At 41.8% G+C, this 18,599-nt stretch overlaps 3 protein-coding genes and 1 non-coding gene across 5 annotated transcripts; 1 reads left to right on the top strand and 3 right to left on the bottom strand.

The window, feature by feature from the left end:
- Positions 1–15: 15 nt before the first annotated feature.
- Positions 16–8,126, top strand: st13 (ST13 Hsp70 interacting protein). 2 transcript variants are annotated; one of them, XM_037088550.1, is made up of 13 exons: positions 16–167; positions 577–716; positions 1,381–1,429; positions 1,652–1,739; positions 2,351–2,424; positions 2,552–2,618; positions 2,738–2,822; positions 2,983–3,093; positions 3,743–3,845; positions 4,099–4,215; positions 4,779–4,818; positions 4,927–5,015; positions 7,457–8,126. In XM_037088550.1, exons 2-13 carry the CDS (start codon positions 607–609, stop codon positions 7,589–7,591), a joined length of 1,068 nt encoding a protein of 355 aa, XP_036944445.1. In that variant the 5' UTR covers positions 16–167; positions 577–606; the 3' UTR covers positions 7,592–8,126. The 2 variants fall into 2 exon arrangements, with proteins under 2 accessions (XP_036944445.1, XP_036944446.1); XM_037088551.1 differs by lacking the exon at positions 16–167 and adding an exon at positions 284–428 and having other exon boundaries at positions 560–716.
- A 1,114-nt stretch (positions 8,127–9,240) lies between these two features.
- Positions 9,241–12,291, bottom strand: rbx1 (ring-box 1, E3 ubiquitin protein ligase). The gene is made up of 5 exons (XM_037088552.1): positions 12,083–12,291; positions 11,276–11,354; positions 11,095–11,165; positions 9,593–9,678; positions 9,241–9,406 (listed from the first exon to the last, which is right to left on the bottom strand). The coding sequence occupies exons 1-5, from the start codon at positions 12,158–12,160 to the stop codon at positions 9,394–9,396; spliced, it is 327 nt and encodes a 108-aa protein (XP_036944447.1). The 5' UTR covers positions 12,161–12,291; the 3' UTR covers positions 9,241–9,393.
- A 90-nt stretch (positions 12,292–12,381) lies between these two features.
- Positions 12,382–12,453, bottom strand: trnaq-cug. Its single transcript has one exon. It is a non-coding gene; the product is annotated as a tRNA-Gln (tRNA).
- A 642-nt stretch (positions 12,454–13,095) lies between these two features.
- Positions 13,096–18,518, bottom strand: chadla (chondroadherin-like a). The gene is made up of 11 exons (XM_037089733.1): positions 18,124–18,518; positions 17,519–17,677; positions 17,010–17,204; positions 16,662–16,817; positions 16,425–16,570; positions 16,054–16,292; positions 15,697–15,962; positions 14,733–15,069; positions 14,268–14,620; positions 13,663–13,829; positions 13,096–13,551 (listed from the first exon to the last, which is right to left on the bottom strand). Exons 2-11 carry the CDS (start codon positions 17,675–17,677, stop codon positions 13,242–13,244), a joined length of 2,328 nt encoding a protein of 775 aa, XP_036945628.1. The 5' UTR covers positions 18,124–18,518; the 3' UTR covers positions 13,096–13,241.
- Between the last annotated feature and the right edge of the window lie 81 nt (positions 18,519–18,599).

Here is an 18,599-nt window from a genome sequence, read left to right as displayed (position 1 = left end):
ATCCTCCGCGATGCCCTGTCGGTCTGTCCGGCAGCTCGCCTGAATGAAAACACAGGAGCGTCGCCACTATTGGAGTAGCTGTGTTGTGGTGATTTAAAAAATAGACTGCTGCAACCTCACTCTGCAGTTGTTCTACTTGGCTGTCAACGGTGTGCGTCTTCGATCAGGTGCGTTTCCACTCGCGTTTTAAAATGCACTGGCTGTTGGAACGAAGTGTTCATCTTGAAGTTAAACACGGCCCGTGTTGCAGCTAGCTAACGACGTTATCATGCGTCAAACGGTTACCGCGTCACGGGGGATTGTCATTTCTAGAAACTTCTGGTTGCGACCATCATATGAATAGTGATTAATGCTAGCTGTGGACCGTTGCTTCCTTGCTAGTTTATTAATTGCCAGAAATATTGTTGAATTTACGTGGCGTGAACAAAGTGAGGCTCTAACGTTAGCGCACGCTCATTCAATCCCCTGCACGTTAGCTTACATAGCCCTCGCTGTCATTAGCAACTGAGCACGTAAACAGCGGTCTTGGCTAATATAAGTTTGTGTTTTCTCCTCGCTGGTTCTCCCCACATGCAGCGCGCTGAGTGCTGGGCGTGACAGAGCAGTATGGACCCTCGAAAGGTTACAGAGTTGAAGGCCTTCGTGCAGATGTGCGAGTCCAATCCCCAGATCCTGCACCTGCCAGAGATGAGCTTCTTCCGGACCTGGCTGCATGGGTCAGTACGCCTCGGAGCTTAGCCCCAGTGAAGCCTGACCTATGATTGGACTGCACAAGTATCTTGATTACTATGGAGTATTTATTATTTAATCATGTCACAACAATTCTTAGATTAACTCTCAAACAGACTGCAGGCTTACCACGTGCCTACTCCCGTTAGCCCTGCCCACCTTCGAGTTAAAACAATGGACCCCACGCTCTGTGTGTGTGTGTGTGTGTGTGTGTGTGTGTGTGTGTGTGTGTGTGTGTGTGTGTGTGTGTGTGAAAATATCATGTATCACTAAATTCATCAAACAATTCATTTTTCAATTAGGTTGATCGTTTAGTTTGAGTTAAATAGTCAATCAGCATAATCAGAACATTAACATTAGTTTCTGCGCTGTTTGAGATTTGTGATTTGTGAAGTGATTTGAGATGTCACCTTGCTCTCTGGGCCTCATTTGTAGTAATCATACACCCAACGATTAATCGAGTAATAACCATGACCCTGTATACATATCTTAACATTGTAATAAATACTGATGTCAATAATTTGTGATTAAAAAGTACATTTTCTTTGAAATCAACAGAGAAAAAGATGTTTGACAGAATAAAACACATTTGATATAAGTTTTTGCCCTCCTTGTATTCTCACTGATTTGATCACCATCCTTTTATTTCAGCATGGGCGCAACAATCCCGGTCCCACCCAACACAAAGGGTTCATGCCAGGTAACACATCAAAATTGTTATGTTTACTTTTGATGATTTGATATTCATATTTTCTTTATTTCATTTCATAATTGGGCCTTGTGTCACATTCTGATAATTGCTCATTGTTCAAGAGGAAAATATAAGTCAATATTTGGAGATGAATTGTATTTGCAGTGGAGAAGTTACCTGTAAGTTTTCACACATGCCACATGATGTAACAGAGCAATCTTTCACTTGTAGGGTGGCTGTCCTTGTGGCCCTTCACCTACATCTACATCAGCTCCACCTCCCGAGCCTGAGCTATCTGAGAGTGAGGAGAGTGAAATAGGTACTGTATGCCCATCTCAGCTTATAACATAGTGTTTCTCTGATCACAGCTATAGATGTGATTCCTGTAAAGAGACTTGATCTACCATTACCAGTTTAACCCTGTTTTTTCTGCAGCCTGTGGTTTACATGCACATATGGGCCAAGTTTAATAAACTCATGTAAACATTTAACATAAAATGTGCATGTAAGTGTAAAACAGCCAATTTAAAGTATCAATATTTCTAGATATATATCCGTTTGTTAATGGTATACTCAAAAGAAGGGAACCAGCCTTAGCTGCAACATACTGGTTGAATTAAAGCATATTTCAGAGTTTTGTGATAAGAATGAAATGAGAAGCTTGATATCACTCTGGAGCCAGCACTTTGTTAGCTTAACTTAGCTTAGCATAAAGACTGGCCTTCGGTCTTTTATATATATTCTGTAAATGCATGTGTCTAACCGTATCCCTAGCATAACTTACAAACATGTTCCCACTTTAATACATATGCTGCAGTCTACTATCTGTTTTATTTGGTGGCAGTTTCACCAAATCAAAGCAAAATGGTCTACCTATATTGCTTGAAGAGTAATGGATATGGATTGTGTGTCATCTGTTTGTCTTTTCAGAAATCGACAACGATGGAGTTATCGAGCCAGACAATGATGAACCACAGGAAATGGGAGATTTTGAAAATACTGAGGCAAAGTGTCTATATTATCTATGAATAATGCATATATATATTCCATTCCATCCCTGGAATAACAAGCTAAGCTGTTACCACTCCAGACAAAATTTGTTTGAACATCAGTGTCCATATTTTTCCTCAGATCTCAGAGGAGATGATGGATCAGGCCAATGAGAAGAAGATGGATGCCATCAATGCTCTAGGAGAAGGTCGGTTGATATTCTGTTCACAAACTGAGAAGTGCAAACAGACACAGTTTGTGTATTATTTTTGTCATTAGGAAGAATGACACAAAATGACTGTTATCGCACTTTATTTTCCGGGATAGGCGACCTGCAGAAAGCTCTGGATCTTTTTACTGAAGCCATCAAGCTGAACCCTTGCCTCGCCATCCTATACGCCAAGAGGGCAAGGTGAGAAACCTCAGTACTTTTCATTCAATTACTCAAGACAACGCATCATAGTGTTACCTAAAAAAAAGAATTGCATTTAGGGGCTTTTGGTGTCTCTTTGCTTTTATAAGTACTCTTTTTGTTATGGATGACTGATGATCACTTGTTCTTTTCATGTTAGTGTCTTCATCCAGATGCAGAAACCCAACGCAGCCATCAGAGACTGCGACAGAGCCATCAGCATCAACCCAGACTCTGCACAGCCCTACAAGTGGAGGGGAAAAGCTCACAAGTACATATCTGTTTAAGAGATCTTCCACAGGGCACATGGTTTCTAATGTGTTAAGTAAACAAACACCTGACTTGGAGCTGCACCTTTTAAACATGTGTGACATAACCAAACCCTCAGTGTAAACACTCACAAGTATAATGCACCTCATTTTGTTTGGCAACTGGCATTTTAATATTTCGTCAGCTGACAGCCTGAATGTAACGTGTCAGTACTATGCGACTGATCCACATACAGCACGCAATTACGCAGAACTCGCATAGTAAACACTGTTTTCGACAAATGTTGGATCATGGCTGAAACTTGTTTTTCTTTGACTGCCATTGTAAAACATTGGAGCGGCACAGATGGACGACATGTCTGTGCTTTTATTTTATTATTCCTGTTTATTTTGCATACATGTGCCTCTAAATTTGAAATCACAGACTGGCACAGATTGCAGCCAAAATTGTATTAACCTCGTCTTACAGTATAATGTTGCGATGCGGTTAAAGGGTACAACGAAAAATATGTTTGAAGATGGCTGACTTGAACTAATGAAGCCAAGATTGTCAGTGACTTGATGCAGGTCTTTCTCTGTGCCATCATGCTGCTTATGCCATCTGCTTAGTACTCTGATGATACTCTATTTTGTGTGTGTGTGCTGCTGCAGGCTGCTGGGCCACTGGGAGGAGGCAGCCAAGGACTTGGCCACAGCCTGTAAACTGGACTATGACGAGGCCGCCAGTGAGATGCTGAAAGAGGTCCAGCCTAAGGTATGACACTAGATAGGAAATAAACAACACTTTTAAATGCATTTGTAGTAACTGTAATACGTATGTTATTTTGATGTATTTCAAGCACAAGAAAGAGGAGTCATTATTTATTAGTTTTTTCTTTTGGTGTTGACACAATCCTGACACACAAACTGTTTTGATCAGGGAGGGGAGGGAATCACAGATGAAGCTCCCAGCTCTGAGTTGGTGGTATTTGTGGTCATTCATGGCATGGTTCCCTTCTTCTTATCAGGCTAAGAAAATCATGGAGCACAGACGCAAATATGAGCGCAAAAGAGAGGAGAAGGAGATCAAGGAGAGACAAGAGCGGATAAAGAAAGCCAGAGAGGAGCACGCGCGGGCTCAGAGGGTGAGTTGCTGACGGGGTTTCTTATTTCAGGCAGAAAACTTCAATAATCAGCCCTTGAAGTTGGACCGTTATAAAGTATTATGAACTTACAAAATAATGTAGCATGGAATTCTCCTTGGATTTAGAGTAATGCTGGATTACCAGTGTACATAGTAATATAGTTAGACAGAAATGCTAACATTTGCAGCATGTTGGGGCAGAAAAAAAACACACTGTTTAATCAGTCTCTTGCTCATTTGCTTGTGTATTTTTGGTTGTCTAAAAAAGAGACATCCAAACCTTTTAATGTACAGAGTATCACTCATGCACACCTTCAACATGTGAAGAAATCAAATGTTCATCAGACTTGCTGTGTATAGTTATGGTTGCTAAACTAGGATTGGACTTAAGAAAAATGGGTTTAGTGAATGGTCAGTTGCTTTCTAATTTCTCACCTCTGACTATGAACAAATCCAGCTCTCTCTGCATCATCAGGTTTTTAAAACAACAGTAGAAACCCGCCATAACTCCTGAATGTGTCAAACATTTGTAGACTTGTAAGCCATTCTTCTGTTTGTCAACAGGAGGAGGAAGCGCGACAGTCTGGAGGAGGATTCTTCCCAGGTAGGAGCAGGGAAACAAGCCGATTCTTTGCATGATGAGATGAGACCAGCCCACCAGATGTTATTATGAGAGTGACTACAGTTAATTAGCCTCGCTGTTGTTCTGCAGGTGCTGCCGGGTTCCCAGGCGGCGCCCCCGGTGGCATGCCTGGTCTGGGAGATTTCCTGAAGGATCCTGAACTGCTCAATGCCATGAAGGTGATTTTACTGCTCATCATTATTCCTCTCCATCTCATCACTTCTACAGCTATGTCCCATGTCTTGGATCATACAGATGTTTAAATCACTTTTTTGCTCAGTGTAAATATGATGCTACAGCCAGGTAAAAAGTTTAAAGTATCTTAGCCACATTTAGCATAAAGCCTGGAAAGGAGAGTAGCATGACTGCTTTTAAAGGTAACTAAATCCATGCACAAGCTTGCTAGTACAAAACTGAAGTCAAATACGCTTTAAACACTATGAAGGCTCCCTGAAGAGTCGGTTTATTCAGACATACAGTATTTCACATGTAACAGGTTGTCTGTTTTTTTTTGAGAGTTCAGGACAACAAATCCTAAATCATCATCCCCACTTACACCGTGGGAGGAGGATGATGAGGGGACAGTCATGTTTTAATTCCACACACCAGAGAGTGAGTTAGAGCCTTTGGCAGCAGCACATCGAGATGGACTTAGATGCATTATCCTGTTGTTTGCTCAAAGAGATTAAAAAGTGAGAGAGGGGAGGGTCGTTTCTACACAGAGCAGCCAGGATACTCTCACAGCCAACGCGCCCTGAGAGGCAAACCCAGTCAGCTCCAGCTGTTTTCTACCCAGAGGACAACAGTGTTTTACTGGGTAGAAACCTGTGTATCACTGCCACTCAGCCTGACTAACTGGGATGTCACTCATGTTCATTTCGTCAGTGTTATTACTGTCAGTGTCTGGTTTAAAGACAAATGTAGACCTCTAGGGTCTTAAAGTCGGGAGGAGGATGGACTGTCCCACAATCTGTGATCACATTTTGTCTGAATTTGTCATGCACCCCTGACAGAGAAATGAGTCATCTAAATTTACATTTGAAACTGATGGAAAGGGTGAGTGGGTTATGTAAAAATAGAAAGTGTATTTTACTAATGTACTAATAGATGGTAGAATGATACAATAACATGTCCATGGGACCTTGAACACTGCTCTATTATAGGTATATAATTACATTTATCTAAAATATATCTCTAGAACATTCAATATTGACTGAAAAAGCGGCAGTTAAAGTAAGTTTAAAAAGCTTAAGCTTTTTTGAAATTGATAATTTGCCTGAAGTGATGTCATTTGATTCGGCATTGGTTCATCTCTGCTTGTGCCTAGCTGCCTGAGGTTACGTTAGCTACTTCTAGCATAACAAACTGTCAGTGGCTGAGTTTCACTTTGGTGAATGTAGGTGCCAGGTTTTGATAAAGACTAACAAAAAATGCCATCTTCATGTTGTCGCTCAGTTCTGGGTCAGTTTGGTAAAGTAGTGGTTTTCGTTTTTTGTTTTTTTTTTTTGCTTGGTAGATCACTTATAATCAAAAATAAACAAAGGAAGTGGAACCACAAAGAAAAAAAGAGCCTGAGCCGGCCCAATAAAATGAATACAGCCAAAAGAGCACTCATAAGTGAGAGTTTGAACATGTCCAGATGACTAAATGAAGAAAGAATAGAAATAAACCTCAATCTGAACTGCTCTACTCATGCCTGTCTAAAACCAGAAATATCTTTGTTGCATTTCAGTGGCTATGTATAGAATAACTAAACCTTTCCCTCTCCTCAATGCAGCTAATCCAGTGGGAAGGAAAATCAAAACTGTTATGGTTAAACCATTAACTGATAAACCATTAACTGGTTTAACCGTATCTCCTTTACTAATCCAAGTTTGTTTTTTACTAAGGTACAGCAAGAGCAAATTACTGGAGAAAATTATCTTGAGAGCCCTAAAATGTTTCAAGGAGACATCATCCTTATTTTCAGTTCATTATTTTACTGTGGGTGATTACTAGAAAGGGTTTATGTGCTTTTAATGCTCAAAAAAAAGTGTCAGTTTTCTGCTACTGCAGCACTGTGTTCTCCCTCTGAGGCTGTGTTTTAATTTCTGTCTCCTTAAATACCCAGTCTGCTCTGATTGGTCAGCTCACACACGCCTGAGCCAGCACAGCTCAGCATGTCTCTAGTTGATTCTGTCGTGTTTTCAGCCAGTTAGCGTCACTTCTATTGTGATTATAAGCATAGTTTATGCAAATGTTTGACACAGTGACTAAGTCATGGAATCAAAGGCGGGACTACTGAGGAGATGTTTAGACTCTTCAGGAGCAGTGTTTTCTATGGGACAAAAAAAGGAATAACACTTTTTAAAGTAGATTTACTTAGAAGTTCTTAGTACTTATGTGTACTTTAGCTAGTAAAAACAACCAAAAAGCTTGGTGACAAGACTGGCAAATGAAAATAGGGATGGGCCAGTTGGATCACCTAAATGTGAAAACAAATGTGAAAAACTGTTGACCTTCGCCCACACGTCCCGGGAACGGAAAAAAAAAAAATTTCATGACACTGTGTCTTTAAAGCTGATATGGACATGCGCTTCATGAATAAAGGTTGACCATATTAATCTGTATCTAACTTCAGGACCCCGAGGTGATGGCTGCCTTCCAGGATGTGGCTCAGAACCCAGCCAACATCGCCAAGTATCAGAACAACCCCAAAATCATGGCCCTCGTCACCAAGCTGAGCGCCAAATTTGGAGCACCACCACAGCCGTAGACAGAAAAAGGACCAAAGCCAAGAGGGGAGTGGATATGTGGTGGAGAGCCACAACACAGATCAAACAGGGGGAGTGGGTGACGGGTTCATTGGTGTGATGTAGAGAAAGCGTGGCGAGTTCTTTTTTTAAATGTTCTAAATCAGCCTGTTAGCACTGTTAGCAATGTCTCAACAAACCAACCCAATGGTTAGGGGTCAGGTGTGACAGCCACTCCTGATCGGTCTCAGCTGGGACTTCACTTAACTACAGGTTGACGTTTGTTAACCTGCATCTGGAAACGCTAAACTGGGAGCTCATGCATTAAGACACTAGCTCCGAAACGTTTCTACAGCCATTTAATACATGGTAATGTTATAGCTACCGGCCTTTTCTTTCTCCGAGCAGAGCCGATCTCTCACACACAACTTTCAGTACCTTTTTGTTAACAGATCTATTATTAAAGATGCAAAAAAGTTTACTGATTTCGATGTCTATGTTGGTAAAAAAAAATAATAAAATGATCCACAATAATAAAACCTCTGTTGCTGCAAAACAGGTCTGACAGGAGGTTTTTGTTTGTTTTGCATTGCATCTTGTACAGCTAGACGGTTTTACAGAGCCACAACATGCACATACACTGTTTGAATTTAGCAGTCTCAATAGAAGACCTTCTTGTACACACCAAACCAGTTCATCTAAATCGGATGATGTCTGAATTTACACAAACACTAACTCAGGTCCTGGATAGATACGGTGCCTGCCCTGAAAGCTAAGGAGTGTGTTGAGACTATTTTCATTCATCATCATATACTAATTCCAGATTCTTCAACTTTGGAAGGAACTGTAGGCATGTCAGTATTTTCTGATGTTAAGGGGGCTCTTTAATGTGTAGCTGTCTACATGTATTAATCAGTTTCTTTCTTTATTGCCAACATATGAGCAGATTCTAATGTGAAAATGACACCTTGCCCTTTCAGTTGGTTATACAAGCCTGTGGACAATTTAAGGTGTTTAATGCTGCTGGTCTGAGTTTCTTTATGAAGGATGGGTCAGATTTTCTGTGCGCACTTTGAATATGTCTAGGTTTTGACGTGAACCAGCACAAACGAATAAAGGAAGCAAATATTCATAATTTAGAAGGTGGGTTTAGGAAATTATTCAAATACTTTAGTTGAGAAATGATGTTAATCCATTATCAAACTTAATTTAGCTAGAATGGATCACAGTATGTCTGGTTGTAGCTCTAATCAGTCATTAGTCTAATGTCAGTCATATTTGACTAACACTGTTTTGAGCAGGTACTATCAATATACGAGTGAGCACCTACAGGTGCTGCAGCACGAATCAGGCCCAGAGGGAGAGTGGGTCACCAGGCCACTTAATCCTCCCAGGGCATCTGTGTGTCAGCCAGAGGATTACTGCTCTGCAACACATGCTCAGTCCTGGCTCTCATGGAATCAGTCTGAATCGCTGCAGACGAGCTGATCTGACAGGGCAAATTCTTCTCACTGTAGAAAGCCTTTTGTCCACCAAAATGCTATTTAATCATCATCCAAGTGGCAAAAGTGAATGTTGAACTACAGTTTTTCATTAAATACAGTTTCTGGCTTTCAAAAATCTGCACACTGAACCATCAGAATGCCTGTTACCAGAAGAAGTACAACATTGGTTTTGTGACAACGTTTCGTTTTATTTGTGTACTTACAATATACTAAAACAAAGACATGGGTGTAAAATAACAACAAGGATTACAGGTGGGAGGGAACAGAAGCAGTTAGGGTGACTCTTGAAGTAGCCAAGAAAAAGGTCAACAATAATACAGCTAGTGTCCATATCTGTAAAGAGATGACAAACAGAGAGAGAGGGGACATACTGTCAATACAACACAATGCATTTCAACACATATTTACAACTTGTCACTATCTAAGGCAATGAATGAGCACCCAAAGTAAGATTCAGTGAACTGTTACAATAATACTCAGCCATGCATGCGTACAACAATATGAAGTATGGATACTCACTTCTGAAACTCCCACTCCCTGTTGTCAAGAGGGCACACCTGTCTGGTTTTCAGCCAGCGAGAGATACAGTGGAAATGGAAGGCATGCTGAGGAAGAGAAAAATGAAAACAGGGTACAAAGACACGTAAATACATGCACCATACGCCTGAGCACAAACAGCAACCGTTTAATGTAAAATTCTTTATAACCATTTTTTCCAAAACAAAAATGTGACATTTCTCTTCTTTTACTCTATTGTTGTGAGTTTGTTTGCATAATGTCGGTAAATGCAGGAAAAATGACCACCTATATTAAGTGAAATTGCAATACTGTAAGCAGTAATCACACCTGTTCTCTTGCACACAACTTATTAATATTCCTGGGCTTTTCTTCTGCAAGTCAAAGGCTACTTACACATGTGTCACTTTAAGCAGTTTCCTGCTTTTTTATAAGACAGATTTGCATCAATTAGCATATTTACTGACACATTCCTGGAAGGCCCCTGCCGTCTTCATGCTACCAAAACAGCTGATTTGTCAAAATGGTGCACGATTCTTTGTAGAGAGGTCCTATCACTTGTCTTATAGGAAACAGTTAACGTGTGTTTAGATGAATTGTTGATTTAACACGAGTGTGGAATTTTTTTTGTTCTTCACACTGGCTTAAAATCTGGAGCTGTTATCAGAGCAACATTTCCTTCAGCTCATACCTGTACAATGCACGCTTGTTAATAAAAGTCATCTGACTGTGACAAAGTTTTGTGTAAGTTTCTGGACACAAATGATGCAGAAATTATGATTTTAGATAAGAACATGAATGTTTTTTGAGAAATAAAAAAACATAGGTATCTTACAATTTACAGGCCAATGGAACCACAACAGATGGCATTTAACTGTGATATTACAACTGTACTTTCATCAACATCTTACTGTATACATGGAAACAATGTGTGCATATGTTTTCTATAGAATAGAATACAATGTTAATGTTTAGTCTAAAGGTAAATTAGTCAAAAACTGACTTTTGATTTTCATTCAGGATATCTCTACCTCTTAAATTTACTAATTTTGTTGTGATGCTTACAACATCAAAAGTTGCATTTCAAAAAGCATTCCAGACGCAATGTCCATGCTCCCTGGAATACTACATGGACTTTGTGAAAGGCTGTCACTGGGAACTATTAAGCTATGTTTGAAAATAAAATAAAAAATATTGTACAGCACAGCGACAGACCTGATGCATATTCGATCTGAAAACATGAGGGGTAGAATAACATGTCTCATTGGAGAGTTGTGCAATGGGCTTTGAGGTAGGTCTTCTCTAGTGTGGTGGGTGTTTTCAGATGTGTTGCACAATCAGCACCAACATGCATATAACTCCTCTATTAAAAACACAGTGCTCCCAATGGACAACAGGGTGTTCAACACACCACTGTTCTGATTTATATAAAGGTCTTGCTATGTATTGTCAGGGCTGAACATGCCCCTGATCTGTGATGATTAGAGGCAGGTATGGAGACTCACATTGCAGACACCCCAGGCCACAGTGCACTCTTCAGAGGTTGCAGAAGCTTGGTTAGCCTGGCACTCTATACCTGATGAGGGAGGGAGAGATATGTCAACGCGGATATTCACAAAACAGGCTGATGAAGATATGTTTGATGAGGTTCAGTTTGAGCCTAAGAAGTCATTCAAGTGAACTCACAGAGATCCATGATGTGGTTCCGACAGATAGCGCAGTTATCCACCACAATGTCCCAGGCCCACAGCGCCACAGCATTCCACTGGAGGGGGGGGAATCAGAATCACAAACAAACATTATCTGACTGACACACTCACTGCAGGTCTTCTTACTGACACTGGGGAGAAAGGAAATGACAGATTACTTAACCAGAGCTTGACAAGTGCATTTCATTTTCTAGGTTAACATTTTTATTCAACAAGTCTTGTTTTAGAAGCACACCACATACTGTGGAAGCAGCAGGCAATCCAAAGAAATAATGAGTCTACGCAATTTAGAAAATAGTTTAATAATCCCATGACATTATTAAAATGCTTCTAAATAAAGATAATGATTTGACTCACTGTGAGGGCTTTCAATCCTGGGGAATGGATTTTGGCTAGGCTAATTTAGCTCGTAGAGTTAAGAGCGTTCCTGTTAGCGGTTACGGTTTTATGTTAGCATTAGCATGGGTTTTTAATTGATTAATCCGTGAGTTGGGTCTGGAGCTCCTTGTCACATCGCTTTAGACTCTTGATCTTAAATAGCTAGCGCTAAGCTAGCCCCAAAAAGAGAAGTGCAAATTCATTCCCTGTATGAGGAAGGCTAACAGCAAGCTAACCTAACTAGCGTAAGCCGCTCATACGCTAGGCTACAGTGAGTTAGCGCTAACGTTAGAATGCTAGCTACTAAATGGCATGGAGCCGTGTTAACCTAGATGTCATTTTGGATTGCTGACCGGTCAGACTGTTTCTTTATGCCACGAAAATGTATAACTTCATACTACCATACCTTCTTAACTTCAAATCGCTTCTTGCTGGCTCCACTGTTTGTGCCGCTCGGCGTATCAACATCCATAGCTGCTGCCATCTTGAAAGGAGAAGTTTGGCGTGACAAAGTAGTTACCCGGAAGAAACACAGCCATTTCCGTTGGTGCACACCGTTGGGGTTGCGGGATTGTAGTCGTTTGTGCAATGTCGTTTGTGTAATTATGGAGATCACCTAGTTATGTTGGCCAAGACGGGTATATTGTATTACCATTAGTATGAAGTGAGAAGTTAATTAAAAAGGAAAAAAAGAAAACTAAAGACAGGTTCCACCGAGATTTGAACTCGGATCGCTGGATTCAGAGTCCAGAGTGCTAACCATTACACCATGGAACCCCCGTGACACAGCGCAATATCAAACTCAGTTTAAATAGCTGTCTGTGACAGAGTAGGACAGGCGCAACACAATTGTTAAATGGAACTTGTCAGGCATCCATAGAGCATATGACTGACAGGCTGCGTATGATCTTGTTTCTTTGCTGCACTCAGATAAATATAAAACACAAAAGAATGACCAAACATCGTATGTATTCTGTTGAAATGTCTATGTATGAATGTTTTATTATTAAATATGTTTTTTTTATTTGATATGCAAAACATTGTTCATTGTACTTTTATTTTTTTTTTAAAGATGGCTGTAGCAGTGTTAACTTATTGTGTAATGGGGCTGTCTTGACTGTGTGTTAAAGCTCCTATTTGTCAGAAAAGTTCATTTTTGAATCTCATTCCAAACATGTCAAAAACAGACAATTTTGGATTGTAGTACCGGTTGGCTGTGATCCCAAACTTTTTTCTTTTGTTTCACAAGACTCAAATATAATTTTTTTTCTTACAAATAGCCCCTTTAACGATGGTGGTTATACTTTCTAACCATAATCGGAATAATGCAACATGAATATCTGCCCCAGGATTATGTAGGTAATTGGCGCTGTACTCAGACTGCTTCTTTCCTTTATTTCAAATCTTTCCCTTTTTTGCTTTGATGTGGTTATTATGCTTTAGTGGCAAAGAGTGCATGTAAACGTGACACAAGTATAATCTGAAGCACTTTATTCAAATAACAAGATCAGACTGTAATAATAACAAACCCACTCATATGATTGCTGGACTGACCATTGCTTTATTTATGAAAACATCTTCTTGTTCTTTGTCACTTTTGGTGCCACGGGTTTCCTCGGAGGCCTTTTCTTGGTTGGTTTGGGTAATTCAGCTTTGGGCTTCACCAGCTTAGCTTTGAGCCCAGGAACCTTTGAGAGGCTGGGTTTGGGTTTCTTTACTATTTGAGGTTTGAGGGCCACAACAACCTTTTCGCCTGGAGGAGAGATGCTCTCCGGGCAGGATGTGAAGACATGGACGTCCCTGACGCTCTGACCCCTGAGCTCAGGGGGGTGCCCACAGTAGGCGGTCACCTCCAAACTTACATTCTCCATCCACCTGAGAGACAGAGACAAAGAGCAGCCAGTCAAATAATCCTTGTCAATAAATAATGTAGCTTTTAACAACCATCTCTGCCAAATGATTTGTATAACCCCAGACTGCGCTGACCTGCGTAGCGGCAGCAGAGGACAGTCACACATCAGGGGGTTGTCCTGCAGGTCGACCACCTCCAGGCCAGTGAGTGGCCTCAGGTCAGGAAGCTCCTCCAGCTGGTTTCCTCTCACAGTCAGAGCTCTCAGCCCCGGGCCCAGCCCTGCCAGAGCATCCCTGGACATCTGCAGTGAATAATATTAATCCAGTAGTTCATTTCACATCCTGTCACATCCACACTACACGTCAACAGCCTGATGTGCAGACAGTTGACTTTGTTAGAACCAAATGCTGTATTGCTCGCAAGCAGTAATGAGTGATATGTTAACAGAGCCATCTCACTCCTTTCTACCTTGTGGTCTCTTGGTAGAGACAGGTGTTGCATCAGAAATGGTTACATTAAAGGAGCAACCACCGTGATAGTGACATAGCATAGATTTCTTGTTGGTGAAATCCCAGTCACAACCTCTGTACTAGTTTATCATAAAATAATACAATTATAGATACATAAAAAGGAAGGTTTATTTAGAAATGGACATGTGGTGGGAGGAAGAATACAGGAGAAATCATATGTAATGCGTGGGAATCTTAATGTATGTTTTATAAAAGAAAGACTGTTGTACCTTCTCTATGCCCATCTGATCCATGTAAAGCCTCTTAAGACTTTGGGATATGGTCTGGAATGCGTTTGGTCCGACCCAGCGAATTGAATTCTGAGAAAGGCTGAGCTCCTCCAGGTTAGGGGCTTCAGACAGAGCATGGCTCGGCATCTCCGTAAGCTGATTTGAATCCAGGTGAAGTGTAACTAAGTAAGCGGAGTCCAGGGCACCTTTGGCAATAGAAGATACGGTGTTATTGGTCAGGTAAAGTTCCCGAAGATTAGGTGTTACTGAGGGCAGCAGACCACTGGGCTCTAGTTTGGAGATGGCATTTCGCTCCAGGTGTAACACAGACAGACTTGGTAAGAGCGCCAGAGCTAGAGGGGAGACACACAGAAGATATTTAGGTTTTTAGTTTTCACTTGTTTTTTAAATGCAAATATACCTGTCAATTCATGTACATACCACCAGACATTACTAACAACTGACCTGATCTAGGGAACTGTGCCAGCCGGTTCCCTTCCAGGTGAAGGTAGGTGAGCTCGGGGGCTCCGGCAAAGGTTTCCGGATCCAAAGATGTGAGGTCATTGTCAGAAAGATACAAATAAAGCAGGTTTTTCATCCCCCGAAAGGCGCTGCCTTCAACTTCGTGAATTTTGCAGAACTCCAGGTGAAGAGAAACTACTTGGCTGGCGCCTGGGAAGCTGTTGGCAGGGAGGTGGTGGAAGTGGTTGCTGCGGAGGTCAAGAAGCTGTGTCTTGGCGGGGAAGCCTCGTGGGACTTTGGTGTGACCCTGACCCTCACATGTGGCGTGCTGGGCTTCAATCTGGGGAGGGGATTGTAATACGCGTCAGAATGGAAGATTACAAACAATACATTGGAGAAAAAAAAACAGGTATTGAGATGTATTAATCAAATTTCATGTAATTTCTGGCCAATTTGTAGCAGCAGAAACAAGCCGTAAAACCAACTTGAACACATAACCAAATTTTAAGTTGATATACCCAACTCATATGTTGCATATGAGCAACATAAGTGTTCATCTGAAGTTCTGTTTATGGAAATGTGATGAGTGTAAGTCAGCCATCCACTCTTCTTTTAGCTGTTTTTTGGTCTTCTCTATCTCCTGAGGAAAATACATACATTTTACTATTTTTTACCAGCTAGTTGCAACATTACTATCAGCCATTTTAGAGCTTTTTTGGTTGAAAAGAGCTGCGGAGGAAATGGATCCAATGTGATGGTTTTTCCTGTATACCTTTGACTTTCTCTAATATGAACAATCCAGTCATTCATGCACCTTTTTAAAATCTGACCTTAAGAACATGCTACACATAAAAGGTTTTCCTTTTGCTGCAATTTTCTAGAAAGCAGCTAGTTTTGGAGCTGGACTGCCACTTTTCAGTAGTGGTACTGGACAAAATCTGTCACTGTCCCCACAGAGAACACTTACATCACAGTCACAGTTAACTGGACACTTGACTTTCGGCTTGGGTTTGGCAGTGGGTGGGGCGCTTCCTGCGCTCTCGTCGTCCTTGTCAAACTCATCCTTCAGCTCCTCCCCTCGGCTGCGGCAGCGCAGATCCAGAGGAGCCACGGCCTGCAGCGGCTCGCCTGACAGGTGAGGAGGACCAACGCAGGCTCCCAGCAGCTTCACTCCACCCGCACTCGCCCACTGCCTCAGTGGCCGTATGTAGCAGTTACAGTAGACCGGGTTGCCTTAAAGAAAAATGAGTGATGATCAGGATGTATCAAAGACGACATATGGTTCGTATTTGTATGAATGAAATGGGTCAGAAAACAGTTGCACCAGTCAGGTTGAGGCTCTTCAGCTCCTTGGGGCCTGTGAGGGGCTCCAGGTAACGAAGCTGATTGTGGCCGAGGTCCAGGTGGGAGAGGAGGGGGGCGCCGGACAGAGCGTGACCTGACAGGTCCTGAAGGGACATGTGGTCGAGGTAAAGGTGCGTAAGCTTCGCCATGGAGATGGATTCTTCCCCAAGGTAGATCATGGGGTTATGACTCATGTCCAGGCGCGTGACCTCACGCAGTCTTTACAGACAGGGAAGAGTGAAGTAAAAAGATGAAGAATATGTGCAATCTACGACAAGTTAATCGTTGGTAACGTTTCATCATGTGTTCACGGTAAAGTGAAGAAACATGTCAGCATTCAGATTGTCCCACCTGTTCATGGTCTGAGTGGGGAAAAACTGCAGCTCATTGTGGTCCAGGCTGAGGCGGGAGAGGGTGAACAGTCCGGCGAACGCCTCGGGGGCCAAGTTGTTCAGGGAGTTATAGCTGAGACGAAGCCACTTGATGTTGTTCAGCCCCTGCAGGAGGAGTCAGACTGTTGTGGGATCATATCGCCAAACAAAATCATGATTGGTGAAGTGTGCGCATGCAGCAGCTGCATTTGAGTACCTGGAAGGCCATGTTGGGGATGTAGACCAGCTGGTTGTGAGTGAGGGCCAGCATGTTGAGGAAGCCCAGCTGTGTGAAGGCTCCAGGCTGGATCTCCTCCACACGGTTGTGGTCCAGATGCAGCTCCTTCAAGGAGGAGAGGCCGTCAAAGGACTCCTGCAACAGTCGGGTCAGAGGTAGGAGTCAGAGTGAGGGTGGGAAGTAAGAATGAGATCACCTCATAATCCCCAAATTGATTCAAGGGTAAAGAAAAATGGTATTTAAAAGCATCAGCATTGCAGTTTTTTGACCAAATGTGAAAACCATCAACTCTCGCTTCTTTGTTGCAGTTCTGTCCTTCCGACTTACTTGGTATAGGATGTCAATTTTGTTGTAAGCCAGGTTTAGGGAGACCACACGGCCCAGGGTCCGGAAAGCGCCCTCCTTCACTCTGATGATGTTGCATCGCTGCAGGTTGAGGTGGGTGAGGTAGGGTGTGTGGATGAACGCCCCCCTGGGCAGCTCCTTCAGGTTGTTATTCCTCAGGTCGAGTTTTATTGTAATCTGTTGCAGCAATGAAAAAAGAAAGATGCACCCAAAGCAGAGATGAAACACCACGCAGAGACAGGACAGTAAATCAGGAGGACTACCTTGGCAGGAATCATATCTTTCTGATAAAGGTATCCTACAGTATATAGCTCTACAGGTGTGTCTTGAAGAGAAAGTGAGTGTACATTTCCTTTTGGATGGATGAAGATTCAAATCTAAGAAAAATCTGGAATGCACCCAATAGACAACAGCTGCCATTCAAACTTCCTTCCTCAAACAGTTGTGTGAAGAGAGAGGGAGGCACGACGCTTTACATTTGAATTCCTCACCTCATCTATAGTCGGGGGAATCTCCGTTAAGCTCTTGCCAACGCAGGAGACTGTGAGTTTGGAGCTGTCACAGATGCACACTTTGGGACATTTGCCTGCTTCAACCGGTAAAGTGAGCGCTAATGTCAGCAAGATGACCGCAGCAGAGAGGAAATGCATCTGCGAGAGTGAGACATGTTAGAAATGTGACATGAACCAGTCACAGCTGCACCCAAAAGTTTCCGCCGTTCAGTGAATAAGTGAGAACGCACAAACTTCACTGAAATTGTCCCCGTACAGAACTGAACAGACAAATTACTGAATGAGCTACTTGTGATTATTTATTGACAACTTCTTGTAATCATTTTCTTGAATTTAGTTTCCCATTGCAACATAAACCAAATCTGAACAAGTGTATTTTTCATTTTTTGTCATTAATATTTTAAAGTAAAAAATAGGAAAAACATTATTGTTGATTGATGGTCAAATACCATATTTATTTCCATAACAGCTCGAATCTGAACAAACAAACAAATGGAAGCTCATCAAGTGAAAAATTGCACCAAGAAAGAATTGAAGTCCAACCTCAAAAACAAACTGAAAGGGGAAAAAAAATGAAGACTTACCTTCAAGCAGAATGTCACAGCTTGCAGATTATCTTGCTATCTGCCTGTTCAGGCTTTAGTTATCTGCCGCCGACTGTGTATTTCACTCTGACTGTGTCCAGCAGTCAGTCTGTGGTCCTCCTGGCTAACAAACGAGGCTTTGGGAAATTCTTCTGCAGGACCCCTGATCCCTGCGCCCCCTCACTGCAAATTAACACCTTGGCTTTACATTTTCTGTCCGGTCAGAGGCTCAAACACAAGGAGCAGCAAGCAACTGGATTTGTCTGTGGAACAGATTTGCATTTGCTGATTTATGTAAGAGAGAAACACACCGTTTTTTGTATTAATTATTAAACCACCAGTGTCACAAAGCAAGACCAATGACTAAAAACACTAATTGGGATTTTCTTCCTTGAAACCACCTCTTATGAGCAGGGCCAGAAAAAAAAGATGAAACGCAGATGAATATTCTTGTAATATAACCTCTTCAAATAGTT

This window comes from Acanthopagrus latus, chromosome 23 (assembly GCF_904848185.1).
Source record: "Acanthopagrus latus isolate v.2019 chromosome 23, fAcaLat1.1, whole genome shotgun sequence".
Classification (NCBI taxonomy): domain Eukaryota; kingdom Metazoa; phylum Chordata; class Actinopteri; order Spariformes; family Sparidae; genus Acanthopagrus; species Acanthopagrus latus.
The sequence above is the reverse complement of the archived record's forward strand: the minus strand, read 5'-3'. Positions and strand labels throughout refer to the sequence as shown.